Here is a 14,674-nt window from a genome sequence, read left to right as displayed (position 1 = left end):
GTGCTTATGGTCCTTCTGCTCTGAGTGGCCAGAATGAATATCCTTATTCAGTTGTAGCTGCTGGGAAGATGAGGACTCTCACCCACAAAATAACATTGTAGTATTGTGTTAAGTTGCAGTGCTGTAAACATGTCAACATTAGGTCAAGATATTGCAGCTAATTTATGTTGTAGCTCTCAAACTGTCATCAATTACACTAATCTAGATTTGTTTGTTGTTGTTTGTACCTATTCTAGAATAAACATTTTAACTATTGTCCATACCAGAAAGTTATTGATTGATATATACTACACCAGGACTTAGATGTACAGTACAAGGATTAGACAAAGAGCCAAATTCTTCACTGTAGAGTAGTGTCCTTCAGATGAGTCAGAGATCCTGTTGCTCAGATGAGTGTTGAAGAGTGTCTGTCAGTGGCATTAGTATTCTTTCTTAATCCCATCACGTTAGAGTGTGTGTGTGTGTGTGTGTGTTTGGATGTCAGTAATTACTAATACAAGTTAACTCCTTGAAAACTTCTTTCATTTTCCTTTCTAAATAAAATTTGCTGTTATTTCTAACTAGGAGTTGGTAAAGTATTAAAGAAGATAAACAAGGCCATAGTCTCGAAGAAGAATAAAGACATTGTGACAGTTGCTAATGCAGTGTTTGCAAAGAGTGGCTTTAAAATGGAAGTGCCTTTTGTTACAAGAAACAAAGAGGTGTTTCAGTGCAGTGTCAAGACTGTGGATTTTGAGGACCAAAATGCAGCATGCAGTTCCATTAACCAGTGGGTGAAAAATGAAACAAGGGGTAGGTATTGTTGAATTTTTTTGTGTAACTGTGTTAAACACTTATTTTATAGACACTAAAGTTGAGAGAGGGGTAAAAAGTTTTTAAAAAATGGTGGGAAGACACTGAATCATCTCATCTTAATTTATTGTGTGTGTGTGTGTGTGTGTGTGTGTGTGTGTGTGTGTGTGTATATATATATATAATAATATAATTTTTTTTAAACTTGGGTGCACCTTGTTTAACTACTTGAAGATGCATGGTATCTATTGTCCTTTAAGAGTCACTTCCATGAAGCTAATTCCAGTGATGTTATTTTCATAAACAAAAAAAACCTGCAAAACCAAACACTCCCACTATTCAAACTTTTATCCACATATTGCTGAGGCCAGAGTTCAGGTTTTGCATCACAGCATAATTAGCTTATATCGCATCTTGGTATCTGTTGGGAGATGAAAGTGACATCCTGGGGATGCTTGCAGTGTGTCATTGATTGTGGTGATGGCAATGCATGGATGTCAACAAGTGCTGGAGATTTTTCCTTTTAACTTTTCATTTCCAGGCTGTGGCTGATTCAGCCTTAATTGTTTAGTTTAGTAAACACCCCAAATGTGCTAAATAAGGCCTTGCCTGAGCACAGCTCTTAGGTGGGTGCTAGAGTGTTCCCTCACTAGTGAAGACTAAGGCCCTAATACAGCTGCTACTGTTCTCAGTAAAATGACTCCACTGATGTCAGCGGACTCTGAAATGAGCAGAGCCAGAATTCTTCAGGCTGGTGTTAGCAGCCATCTTTGCTCCAATTCAGAATGAATGTTACCTAGTGAATTACAGAGTAAATGGGCTCTGTTTCGTCATGACCAGCTGGCTTACATTACAACAGAAAATGCTCAGTTTCCCCCCTTCCTTTTTTATTTTATTTTCAGGTATGATTGATAATCTCTTATCTCCAGACATTATTGATGGTGCTTTGACCAGGCTTGTGCTGGTAAATGCGGTGTATTTCAAGGGTTTATGGAAATCACGTTTTCAACCTGAAAATACAAAGAAACGAACATTTAATGGATCTGATGGGAAGACTTACCAAGTACCTATGCTGGCCCAGTTGTCTCTGTTCCGCTGTGGTAAGCTCAGGAGCTAGTTTCTTGTAAATGAAACACAACTTTCTGCACCTGTACTCCTTTCAAAATGTAGGCAAAGAAGGTTAATGTGTGTGTTTTGGGAGGGGATACGTAGCATTCCTGTTTGAGTAGATACTTGTGTTGGTTAAGTGGGAAAACTTTTCAAACTCCTATCTAATCTTGATGAAACATTGAGAACTGTGAATAGTCAAAACCACTGGAAATAGGTGACTTTTATTTAGGTGCATTGTTTTAGATGCTCCTGTTCAAAACCTTTGGCCAAATAAATAAGAAATAAAATGTGTCCTGTCCTTAATCAAAAACCTATCTAAAGTAGAAAAACTTAGAATTACCTGGTTTTTATATTGTATTTTAGCCATATATTGTGAGAAGGAATATGCTTTAAAAATCAGCAAATAAAAATTAAAATACAGAGTTCTTTCTTTCTTGCAGGCCATAAGAAGTGTACACAAAGCATGCTTAAATTCACTTTAGATTCTGTAGTGGTAGACAGATAGAAACAGTTTTGCAGAAAATAACCATTAAACCAAGGGACAGAGTAGCTCAGGGTTAGTGTACTATTTGCTTACCTCTGGAGGCCAGCATTTAAATTCTAAATTGAATTGCAAGTAAAAAGGAGTTCACTGAGTTCAGCCTAATTTCTATTTGTGCCTGTCACAAAACCAGAACAGAAGCCCACATGACTGGCAGCCTCTACTCAAGAATTCCAGTACTGAAACGGGTTTTGCTGATCAGGCTCACAGTGCATTGGGAGCATTTTTATAGAAGTGTGTGCACGTTTTCTGCCCATGTTCTAAGATTAGACAAGTGCTATTTGTAACTTGCTTTCATATGCACTAAACACTATTACAAGGAATAAATTTAGAAATAAATCTGAAAAAATGTTACTGGTAAAGAAATGTACAACCAGCTAGCCAAGAGGGCAAACATTAATTAAGTGATCAGTGTTAAAAATGTGCTAGTTTAGCCAACATAGGAGCTTACAAATCAATCACTCTCTGGCTTAAAAAATATTAAACTATTTTGTACCTTGGCCATGTCCTGAAAATCTTTACACATTAAAGCAAAAATTAAATGCTTTAGACAGATAAAACTTCAGGGATGTGAATGAAAATCGCGGAGTGAAATATGTAGGATCTATACTTCAGAAAAGGACCATACGTCATGGTCAGGTCTTGCTTACCATTCTTACATTGCCCTAAAATTCATAGGGTCTGAAGCTGGTGTAAGTAGGGAGTAACTCTTTTATTACATTGTCATAACAGTGATTGGAACCAACGCCATTATTTTCAAGGCCTTTAGATGGAAAGTATTAAGATTCCTGTTGCAGAATTGAAACTCCTATTTCAGGTTAGGTATCTTAATATAGATGAATGCAAAGAGTCTCGGATTTCTTAGTAGTGTAAGAAGCATGTTAGAGCAAAAACATCTTGTAGATACCTACACTCCCATTTGTAGCTCTGAAGATCACAGCATCCTATGGCAACCACAGCAACTGTTTGCACGGAAATGTAGTATGGGAAAGTAAGTGTGTGGTGCTGTTTTTAAATGTAATTTAGCCATGTGAATGAGGGAACCTGGAAACGTAATCATCAGGCTGTCTGCAGATCACTAGTTTGAGAACTGTAAGCCTAATGTAAAGGACTCAGACACAGAAAATTTTCTTTAGTTGAGCTGGAAAAGGAGGTGAGCTGGGTAAGGAGGTAAGCTGAGCTGGAAAAGGAGGCGAGCTGGGGTAAAGAGGTAAGCTAACGGCTCCCTTCTACCCTCTCTGTAATGAGCTGGTTTCAGGCAAACAGTCTTAAGGCTGCAGGGCTCTGCAAACGAGGTTAATCTTCTGGTACAGAAATCCCTCATCAGTTTGGGCTGGCAGATGTGGATTTTGATGCAGAGTGGGAAGTGTAATGAGATTTTGCTGCTGTGTAGTGACTCTGTCCCAAATCTCAGTCTCTGGCACCTTGTGGTCTGTGCAGCTAGATTGGCTCTTCTCATCTGAGACACTTCTTTAAGTCTGGTTTAATCATAGAATATCAGGGTTGGAAGGGGCCTCAAGAGGTCATCTCCTCCAGGGGTCGGCAGCTTTCAGAAGTGGTGTGCTGAATCTTCATAAATTCACTCTAATTTAAGGTTACGCATGCCAGTAATACATTTTAAAGTTTTTAGAAGGTCTCTTTCTATAAGTCTATAATATATAATTAAACTACTGTTGTATGTAAAGTAAATAAGGTTTTTAAAATGTTTTAAGAAGCTTCATTTAAAATTAAATTAAAATGCAGAGCGTCCTGGACTGGTGGCCAGGACCCAGGCAGTGTGAGTGCCACTGAAAATCAGCTCGTGTGCCGACTTCGGCACCCATGCCATAGGTTGCCTACCCCGTTCTAGTCCAACCCTCTGCTCAAAGCAGGACCAATCCCCAGACAGATGTTTACACCAGTTCCCTAAATGGCTCCCTCAAGGACTGAACTCACAACCCTGGGTTTAGCAGGCCAATGCTCAAATTTAATGAAACTTGTTCTTTTGGCACTTGTCTAAAAAGCCATGATATTAACTGAAAAAAGGGTGGAGTGGGAAGAGGGACCCTATTCAACTAGGGTAGCCAGCTGCCTGTTTTTTGACTAAAAGTCCAGTTGAAAAAGGGACTTAACTGAGTGTCCAAAGTCCAGTTACAGAGGGTGGAGGAGGCACTGGGTCATTACCTGTGTCAACCCCTGCTCAGCTGGGGCTGCCTCCTACCTGCGTTGGATGGCTGCAGTTCCCAGCCCTGGCTCTGCAACTCCCTCCTGACTTAGGGAGAGGGAGCAGGAGATAAGAGGGGAAAAGCAGCAAGCAATGGGGAGACATGGGAAGAAGAGTGAACGCAGGGGAGCCTTGGGGGGAAGAGGTGGGGTGGGGGAGGTTCTGGCATTCCTACTGGTGTCTGCTTTTTAAATATTACAAAGTTGGCAGCCCTATAAAGGGACTGTCCACTCAAGACAATGTTTAAAACAGAATCTAAATGCCTAGAGCATAACACTGAGGGAAGAGTTTCCTTCATAGTCTTACAAATAAGTGCTTTTCAGCTAGATATATAGGGAGCATGCTGTCCACCCAGCTGACAGTAAGAATTCTAGTTCATAAGGGATTCCCTGTCACAAAAAAGAATCTTTTTGATTAGGACACAAACCTATTAGAGTCTATCAGCCTTCACTGTGTCTCCAGAAAAGTAAAGAAAATAATTAGCTTTCAAAATAAAATGCTAGTAATTAGACTCTCCTATTGCTAATGGATCTTCAAGTTGCAATACAATCCTGTGATATGGCACATTGTAGATAAAGTGCTAGCTGAAATCCTCCATGACTAACACCTGTGATGTTTGTTAGAGCACCAGTTAGTGTCTTGATAGCTAAAGGCGGCTTTTGAGAATTTTAACATGAGCTGAGCTGGCTGGAGGCCTATAATGGTGTGTCACGCTTTACCAGCAATAGGAGCTATTTGTGAAAATCTCTTTACGCTTGAATAAATTTCAGGGTGTTTTTTTATTGCTTCCTTTTTGTGAGAAGACATTATTGACATTATTGTCAAACAAGCTTGTGATTAACTTTCTGTTAACTTCTTCCTTTTTTCTGTTAACTGTAAAATAAGGAAAACTTTAGTCCATTTCCCAGCGAAATGGTGTCCTGGAACATATAAAATGGCTTTCAGCTCCCTTAGCCTTTTTGACCACTTATTTTCTTTGTACTCTGTCTCCATATATAATTTTTACTAATCAAGATCCATTCAAGTAGCTAGATTTTTTTTCTACTTTCTTTTCCAACTAGTAAACAAGCCTGTTGTGCTTTTCATTAGCCCTGTTAGTCTTTTTCCATAGTACTTTCAGTTTCATGTCCTTCTATCCCATAACAGAACAAGCAAGAAAATAGTCTGGTTTTGTTTGTTGCCAGGTGGTATGGAAACCTCATGTAATAGTATGCTACTGATGTCATTATGGTCTTTAACTAGAGTAGTTATGGTCCCTGGTTGATTACCAGCAGCAGTTTGAATACTAGCATAATTTGGATGTAGGTGTTTATGCTGAAAAGTTTTATTCAGTATGGCTGAAATCTAATTTATAGGATGCACCACTGTCACTTGCAGCAGAAGTTTCCACCATTGGATTTGTGTAGCCACAATAAACTGCTGCTAAAGTAGCATCATGTGGGACAAAAAAAATCCAATAATCCTTTGAATGTTCTCATAATGAAAACTGTCTTGCAAAATCCTATTAATGTTTTAAGTCTTTTAAAAATAATGGAAAGACCCTTATTGACTTCAGTGGCCTTGGATGAGACCCCATGTTTCTTTACCCACTGCACATTACAGATAGCCAATGGCCTGCTACAATCTGTTGTTCATCATGTGCTTACAAACTGCTGGTGGTCCTTTCCAGGGCAGTATCTAAGGGCTTGTCTACATCAGAAAGTTGCAGCGCTGGTGAGGGAGTTACAGCGCTGCAACTTAGGAGGTGTACACATCTGCAGGGCACCACCAGCGCTGCAACTCCCTGTTTGCAGCGCTGGCCGTACTCCCGTTTTGTCTCGGGTGTAGAGGATCCAGCGCTGGTGATCCAGCGCTGGTAATCAAATATAGACACTTACCAGCGCTTTTCTTGACCTCCGTGGAATAAGCAGGTATCCCAGCATACCTGAGGAAGCCTCTGGTAATCAAGCTGGTCTCCTTCCCCGGTTTGCTCTCGCGTTCCCCGAACCCCGAGCAAGCAGGTCTCCTTCCCTGCGGTTTGCTGGGTGGTTCCGGGAACGCGAGAGCAAACCGGGAAAGGAGACCAGCTTCGCCGCGGTTTGCTCTCGCGTTCCCCGAACAAGCAGGTCTCCTTCCCTGCGGTTTGCAGGGTGGTTCCGGGAAACGCGAGAGCAAACCGCGGCGAAGCTGGTCTCCTTCCTCGGTTCGCTCTCGCGTTCCCCGAACCCCCGAGCAAGCAGGTCTCCTTCCCCGCGGTTTGCTGGGTGGTTCGGGAACGCGAGAGCAAACCGGGAAAGGAGACCAGCTTCGCCGCGGTTTGCTCTCGCGTTCTCCGAACCACCCTGCAAACCGCAGGGAAGAAGACCTGCTTGCTCGGGGGTTCGGGGAACGCGAGAGCAAACCGCGGCGAAGCTGGTCTCCTTTCCCGGTTTGCTCTCTCGTTCCCCGAACCCCCGAGCAAGCAGGTCTCCTTCCCCGCGGTTTGCTGGGTGGTTCCGGGAACGCGAGAGCAAACCGCAGCGAAGCTGGTCTCCTTTCTCGGTTTGCTCTCGCGTTCCCCGAACCCCGAGCAAGCAGGTCTCCTTCCCTGCGGTTTGCAGGGTGGTTCGGGAACGCGAGAGCAAACCGGGAAAGGAGACCAGCTTCGCCGCGGTTTGCTCTCGCGTTCCCCGAACCTCCCTTGAAGCCGCCCAACAGCGCTGCAGTGTGGCCACATCTAACACCACTTGCAGCGCTGGTTGCTGTAAGTGTGGCCACTCTGCAGCGCTGGCCCTATACAGCTGTACTAATACAGCTGTAACAACCAGCGCTGCAAAATTTTAGATGTAGACATGGCCTAAGGTTTTAAGCGCTTCTCTTTTGCTGCCCTCTGTTCTTATAGTTGCTGATCTCCTTTACTTGCCTACCTTACTGTTTCCAGGGAAGTCTCCTTGGTAAACTGTAGCAGTAGGCTCTTTTACTTGCAGTTTAGAAGCAGCACAAGATTCAGTGGGGTTTAAAGGCAGATGGTGTGGCAGTTTGTAGAGATTGTTAAAGAGCATTTCTGATCCCCAGTGTACCGTAGTCCTTGGAGGAAAAGAATCTGTTTTACAAAAGGAATCTCTTACTCCTTTTTGGACGGGCTTTTGCTATTTCCATCGTATCTCCCACCTGTTCTGTTTCAGTAGATGCTGATGACATTCTGAAGCAGTCTGCAGCATGGCTATTTTATATTTTCAAAGGAACTCCAACTACCACCAAGTAATATTCATGTAACTTGTAGAAACTATTCTGAGATGCCATCGAGTAGATTTTTTGCGCTATCTGCATTGCATTATCAAAATGTAACATTTATATAGACTCCATGCTTGTTATGTAAGTGAACTCTACTGGAAGATGGTAACCATCTGTGATATCGAGACTTTACAATTACAATAGTATAGCTTTGCCAATAGGTCTAACATTTTTACTCACTACTGCTTCTAATATCAGAGATTAAAGGCTTTTAACTGTTTGAGAATTATGGCTTCTTTCTCTCTCTCCCCTTAGGCACAACAAGTACCCCTAATGACTTGTGGTATAACATAATTGAATTGCCTTACCATGGCGAAAGCATCAGTATGTTGATTGCTCTGCCTACAGAAAGCACTACCCCTCTCTCTGCCATCATTCCTCACATCAGCACAAAAACAATACAGAGCTGGATGACAACCATGATACAAAAGAGAGTGCAAGTTATTTTACCCAAGTGAGTACTAATATCTTCCAGTCTCTTCTCCCTCTTAGCACCCTGTTACGTGCCTGGCTGCTCTGCAAGGACGAGGCCCACACACGCAGTGAATTAATTGGCCTTAATGAAGGTAATGTGACACACCCACAACGGGGACTCCAAGCGTTGCTCTCACTGGGATGGGGAGCCCAGCGCACGAAAAAGCTTGGCCTGGTACGGAGTCCAAATATGCAACCGATAGCTCACAGCAATTATACCATCATGCTAATACTATGCAAAGCAGCACATACATATGCAATTCGGGGCTTTCCATTGGCAATGGCCGCCCACCTTGGCCTGTGGCCAGGGGCTTTCTGTAGTTCCTCATAAACACCGGGGCTTCCCAGGCAAGGCAGTTCTAACGGGCTAAAAGCAGCCTCTGCTAGCATACGGTGTCCTATAATAACCTGCCACCGAGAAAGTGAAAAGCCCTAACTAGGCCGTGACGAAGTCTTCTGGGGTCCCCTACACCCCCAAAATAAGGAATTCTTCTATAGTCCTTCTCAGCACTTAAGCAACTATTAGTTGTAATTCTGATGTCTTTTCTATTTTATATGCTTCAATCAGGTTCACAGCAGTAGCAGAAACAGATTTAAAGGAGCCTCTGAAAGTGCTTGGCATTACAGATATGTTTGAGCAGTCAAAGGCAAACTTTGCAAAAATAACAAGTAGGTTATCTTGTTTAAATTCTTCTTCTGGTTTTTGTTCACGTTTTCTAGAACTACTGTTTTACAATTGCAATTATTAAAACAACTTTCTGCTTTGAAACTTTTCCACCAAAAGGCAAACTTCTAAATTAACCACAAGAAGTTAACCATATGGTGTGGCTTGCGAGAAGCCAATAAAATATCATGAGGCATTTTCACAGTAACGCTCTTACATATTCTTCAATATTTTTCCTTTTGGTTTACAAAAAAAATAATAATGTTGGATGAGACCATAATGGAAGATGTAATTGAGGCACTTTTTCTGTTACAATTTATATGTTTTATAAACTTTACAACAATGGATTTGAGAGGAAGGATGTCTGCCAAATTGATGGTAACACTGAGTAAAAATGGAACAGTCATTGAATTGCATAACTGATCCATAAACATTTCTTTCTTTCTGACAATGGAGCACTGACTTCTAAAAGAAAACTGGATGTCTTCTGTCTATGAATTTTATGTCCCCCTCAGACTTCTGATTAGTTACCCTCCAGAAAAGCCCATCCAAGACAAAAAGACCTTGCTTGTTAACACAGCTCATTTTTATCTCATATACACTTCTCCACTTGAAATAAAAGATTAAGTTTCTTTTTAGGGCTATCAAACAATTAAAAACATTGTTTGCGATTAATTGCAGTTTTAATCACACTTAAGCATTAACAGAATACCAATTGAAATTTATTATAAATAGTTTTGGATGTTGTGCTACATTTTCAAATATATTGATTTCAATTACAACACAGAATACAAAGTGTAGAGTGCTCATTTTACATGATTTTTCTTACAAATATTTGCACTGTAATAGTGCAGTCTACAAGTTGAAGCATGAAGAGGCATATGAATGTATAGTATATCTGGCACATAAATACCTTGTAATGCTGGCAACAACAGTGCCATGCGAATGTGTGGTCTCACTTTCAGGTGACATTATAAATCAGTAGTGGGAAGCATTATCACCTGTAAATGTAAACAAACTTGTTTGTCTTAGCGATTGGCTGAACAAGAAGTAGGACTGAATGGACTTGTAGGCTGTAAAGTTTTACATTGTTTTGTTTTTGAGTTCAGTTATATTAAAAAAAAAAAATCTACATTTGTAAGTAGCACTTTCCTGATAGAGATTGCACTACAGTACTTGTATGAGATGAACTGAAAAAGATTTCTTTTTATCATCTTTTTTGAAGTGAAAATATTTGTAATAAAAATATAAAGTGAGCATTATACACTTTGTATTTTGTTTTAATTGAAATCAATATATTTGAAAATATAGAAAAACAAATATTTATGTATATTGGTATTGTTTAGCAGTGCAAATAAAACTGATTAATCACGATTAATTTTTTTTAAACAAGTTAATTTGTTTTGAGTTAATCACGTGAGTTTACTGCAATTGTCAGCCCTTGTTCCTTTATTTTACTGAAAGCAAGGTGTTTTACTTGAACAGTGTTTAAGACACTCAGGATGAATTTAAATTGCATTCCTGGTTACGTGTTGCTATAACTTCTGTATTTAAGAAAAAATTACACTCTCGGATTATAAATTTTCAGTTTTACCTTTAAAACCACCAAATAAGCATAGAATTTAAGGGTATCAGTAGTTTTAAAAAACAATTTGCATTGCATTTTCTTTGCGGTAAAATATGTCCCCTAGTCACCTAGATATTTTCTATCCCATTTATTTTATTAATGTCATCATACGCAGTGAGTGAGTTGTGCCACTATGTTTAAGTGCATTGATTCCTGCATCACTAAATAAAGCTAAGGCAATAGATTCTGATTTTTGGACACTGTCCATCACCATATGTTTGTTTTAACATATACACATGCATGTGCAAACACTGCAATGCCATGTATCCACAAATGCCATAGCTGACATGGTTAGTGTGTTAGGGTGCTAATGTGCATTTTTTTCTGTGCTTTGGCCAACGTTTATGTTAACTAATAGAACATTGTGCCTGTGTGAATACTTCTCAGTTTAACAAGTGATATACTATGGTGTTACAAGAAACAACAGTCATGCAGAAGTCCAGCTAATCCATTCCTTTACATGCAGCATATTTCCTTTCTTTGCTTGGTGTCATCAGATTCACTGCTTCTGTTGCGGTCAGATCGAGCAACTGCATCTTAACAACAATAGAACAAAGTCCTCTTGCTTCTACCATGATTTCAATCTTTGCTAGGGTTACCAGGTGTCCAGTTTTTGATCACAACACCCAGTTGAAAAGAGACTCTGGCTGCTCCGGTCAGCACTGCTGACTGGGCTAATAAAAGTCCGGTGGGTGGTGCAGCAGGGATAAGGAATGGTTCTGTGTGGTTCCCAGAGGCAGCGGCATGTCCCCACTCCAGCTCCTACACATAGGGGCAGCCAGGAGACTCAGCATGCTGTCCCTGTACCAAATGCCAGCTCTGCAGCTCCTATTGGCCAGGAACAGTGGTCAATGGGAGCTGCAGGGGCAGCGCCTACAGACGGGACAGTGCACAGAGCCGCCTGGCTGCGCCTCCGCATACGAGCTGGAGAGCGGACATGCCACTGCTTCCAGGAGCTGATTGAGGTAAGTGCTGCTGGGATCCTGCACCCCTGACCTTCCTACCCACACCCCTGATCCTCCTCCTACCCTCTGAACCCCTCAGTCCCAGCCAGCTTTACATACACTAACAAATGTATAACTGCATGTTAACACAGGTGCTGTTCTTGTTTTGGTCACACAGGAACAGAAAGCCTTCATGTGTCTCATATTTTACAAAAAGCAAAAATTGAAGTTAGTGAAGATGGAACCAAAGCTTCTGCAGCAACAAGTAAGTAGTTCTCTCTCTCTGGTTTAATTTAATCCTTAATTAAAAGTAGCTGTACTAAAACAAATTAATTAGATTTTCTCAGAAATAGGAAATCTTTTGTGAGTGCTTAAATTGAGATCACTTCAGCAGAAGCACATAAAAAGGACAGTAAAAAAAAAATCAAATGAATTTTACTACTGAGGTTTTTTTGGGGGTGGGGGAGGCAGGGGTTAAGTGAATTTTTGGGTCAATACAGAATTAGTTAAACATAGCCCTCCACAAATTGTAAACACGTCTCTTTACTCCACTGGCTACCTATAGAACAGCATCAAGTTTAAAATCTAGTGGCCAATTCCTTGGCTCCTAATATGCATCCTTGTGCTGTTCCAGAGGCCCACATTTATGCAACACTGCTCTAAGGTGGCAGCTGGGTTTTCCTGTAGGGGAACAATCTTGAATTTTGATGTTAATTATTAGTTCTTCCCTTTTTGTTATGGATTGTGTGGTTCTGGTGAGCAATATAAGAAGGCTCATTTGCAATAGATAGCATTGGATAAAATGGCCTCTTGGCTGACCAAGGCTGCCACTGGTGATATAAAACAATTGATAAACTGATGCATGTTAGTGAAATGGAATGCCTAAAGGAGCAAACAAATATCGAATGGAAATCATAAACCTGTTGGATGCTTCATATTTGCACTGTTTATAGTGTGATCATGTTTGACTTGTTTAATTTTCCATCCTATTTTTCTCTTTAACTTTCTTTGGAAGCTGCAATTTTAATAGCCAGGTCCTCCCCTCCTTGGTTTATAGTAGATAGACCATTTGTGTTTTTCATCCGGCACAATCCTACAGGTAAGCAATGTTTTGTATTATTTTGCATGCAAGTTCAGTTCATATAGTATAATGGCTACGTGCAAACTGTAATTTCTAGGTGGGAAAGCTTGAAGCTGTCCAGTAAGTGTTGCTAAAACAAATACAAAATACGATATGCTTCTGTATTGTGCTTTTAACTCCATTTAAAATAAACCAGAAGAACTGGAAAACCTACTCCACAGGAGATCAGACTAGATGATCATGATAGTCCCTTCTGACCTTAATGTGTGTGGGAGGGTCCTTGGGAGAATCTATATTCATATACACTCCAAATTCACCTGAAAACAAATAATTTGTTAATCTACAATTCCCCTAACCAAAACAAAGCAAGCTCATGGAGTGTGAAACAGCCTTCTTACCTAGATTTTATTTGAACACATTCTGTAAATTTTTATTTTTCAGTGAATGCTCTACAATACTTACAAATTGGATATGTGTATATATAGTAATAGTGGTCTTTATTTTATCCCTCAGGTGCAGTCTTGTTTATGGGACAAATAAACAAACCTTGAATATGGAAAAGGTTTTCCTTAAGGAGCAAAGTAGAGACTCATTTGATACATCCTTGCTAGTTCCGTTAAATATTTTTGTACACTACTCTTTCACTTCACTCAAGAACTAGTTTGTAGTCAGCTGTGACTAGATTTTGAAAAAGGAGTCAATGTAGTTCTGGTTTTATGGGAAAATACAAATTGAAAACTACGATACCTTTTCAAAATGTCTGAAAGATTCTTTGAAACTACTGAATGGTTGCCTATGCTAACAAACTTACTGAGCTTTTTCTGTCCTAAGAATTTTATGCATAGCTTTTGTGGGAGGGTTTTAACAAGAGCATGACTAAACAAACCATTTCTGTTAGCATTGATTTTTCTGTGGAAAATGTCTTTGGGGTTGTAGATGTCCCTTCAATACTATTTCTGCCCTTGAATGGCTTGATTGGGTATCTTTTGTGGAACTAGATGAAAAGTTCTAGCAGTTTTTTTTTATGTAATGCATGTACCACTGAGGTAAAGTTTTTTTTAAAGAACTAATGTCTTGATAGATAACACATTTGCATTGACATCCTATTTTACTGTAATGTAAACTTGTCATTGCTAGTATTCACTTTGTATTGGATTTAAATTTTATATTTGTTTTTTGTACAAAGGAAAAAATAAAGTGCATTATGAGCAGTCAGAGATGGCAAGGTATCACAGCAATGTGCTGGTGAGTATTTCTGGGCAGGACTTCTGGGAGTCACCTGTTAACCATCCTCCCAGTTGGTGGTAGAATTTTTTCTTGATTCTTTTCCTAGCCTGATGGAGCTAAGCCTCTCTGCAATCTGCTAAACCTGTCCTGCTGTGGATGACGTATCCCTAAGGCTTCAAAAATATGTTTGAAGAGCAAATATTTTATCTTTGCAGTGCCCCAAATTGCACCTAGTGGCAAGTGTTTTCAAAAATGTACCTGAGGAGGAGATCTGTTCTCCCCCCCCCCGCCCCCATGTCCTTTCTCACACTTCAAAGGATACAAGTTAAACAGTATTATCATCAACACCTGGAGGATATCATTTAGGAACAGAATGTATCAGCAAAGTATTCCAAGGAAGAGCACTTGATGGGTTTGCTTATCACTGAGTTGCCTTCCTACATGTTTGAGAGCATTTTTGTCGGGGGTGGGGCTGGAGATATGGAAAGAACAGATTCTTGGGTCCCTCATATCATCTCTCTGTGAGCAAATGTATCTCTGTGACTTGGGGTCTGCTCTGGTGCAAGGCAACAGAGACTTAGTGTGGATAAAATGCTCCCATTCTGTTTCAGTAGAGTCCTACACACATTGTGCATTAGCGTAACTGTCTGCATAAGATGCAGAGTGATGGAGAATTGAGCCCATTGTGTTTATCACAAGTCGAAGAGCATTTAAAACTTACGTGAACTAGTATGTTAACTTAGTAGTAGAAGAAAATGA

The 14,674-nt window shown here is 40.3% G+C and overlaps 1 protein-coding gene across 2 annotated transcripts in view; it reads left to right on the top strand.

Annotated features, from left to right (window-relative positions):
- The window catches only part of SERPINE2 (serpin family E member 2), a 39,457-nt gene extending 25,535 nt beyond the window's left edge, over nucleotides 1-13,922 (top strand). For both annotated transcript variants that reach the window (XM_050964093.1, XM_050964094.1), the window contains exons 3-9: nucleotides 565-792; nucleotides 1,695-1,892; nucleotides 8,154-8,352; nucleotides 8,941-9,041; nucleotides 11,786-11,872; nucleotides 12,623-12,706; nucleotides 13,202-13,922. In XM_050964093.1, the coding sequence (XP_050820050.1) occupies nucleotides 565-792; nucleotides 1,695-1,892; nucleotides 8,154-8,352; nucleotides 8,941-9,041; nucleotides 11,786-11,872; nucleotides 12,623-12,706; nucleotides 13,202-13,239 (935 nt within the window). In that variant the 3' untranslated portion in view covers nucleotides 13,240-13,922. The remainder of the gene's footprint in view (nucleotides 1-564; nucleotides 793-1,694; nucleotides 1,893-8,153; nucleotides 8,353-8,940; nucleotides 9,042-11,785; nucleotides 11,873-12,622; nucleotides 12,707-13,201) is intronic.
- Nucleotides 13,923-14,674: the final 752 nt, after the last annotated feature.

This window comes from Gopherus flavomarginatus, chromosome 8 (assembly GCF_025201925.1).
Source record: "Gopherus flavomarginatus isolate rGopFla2 chromosome 8, rGopFla2.mat.asm, whole genome shotgun sequence".
NCBI lineage: Eukaryota > Metazoa > Chordata > Testudines > Testudinidae > Gopherus > Gopherus flavomarginatus.
The sequence above is the reverse complement of the archived record's forward strand: the minus strand, read 5'-3'. Positions and strand labels throughout refer to the sequence as shown.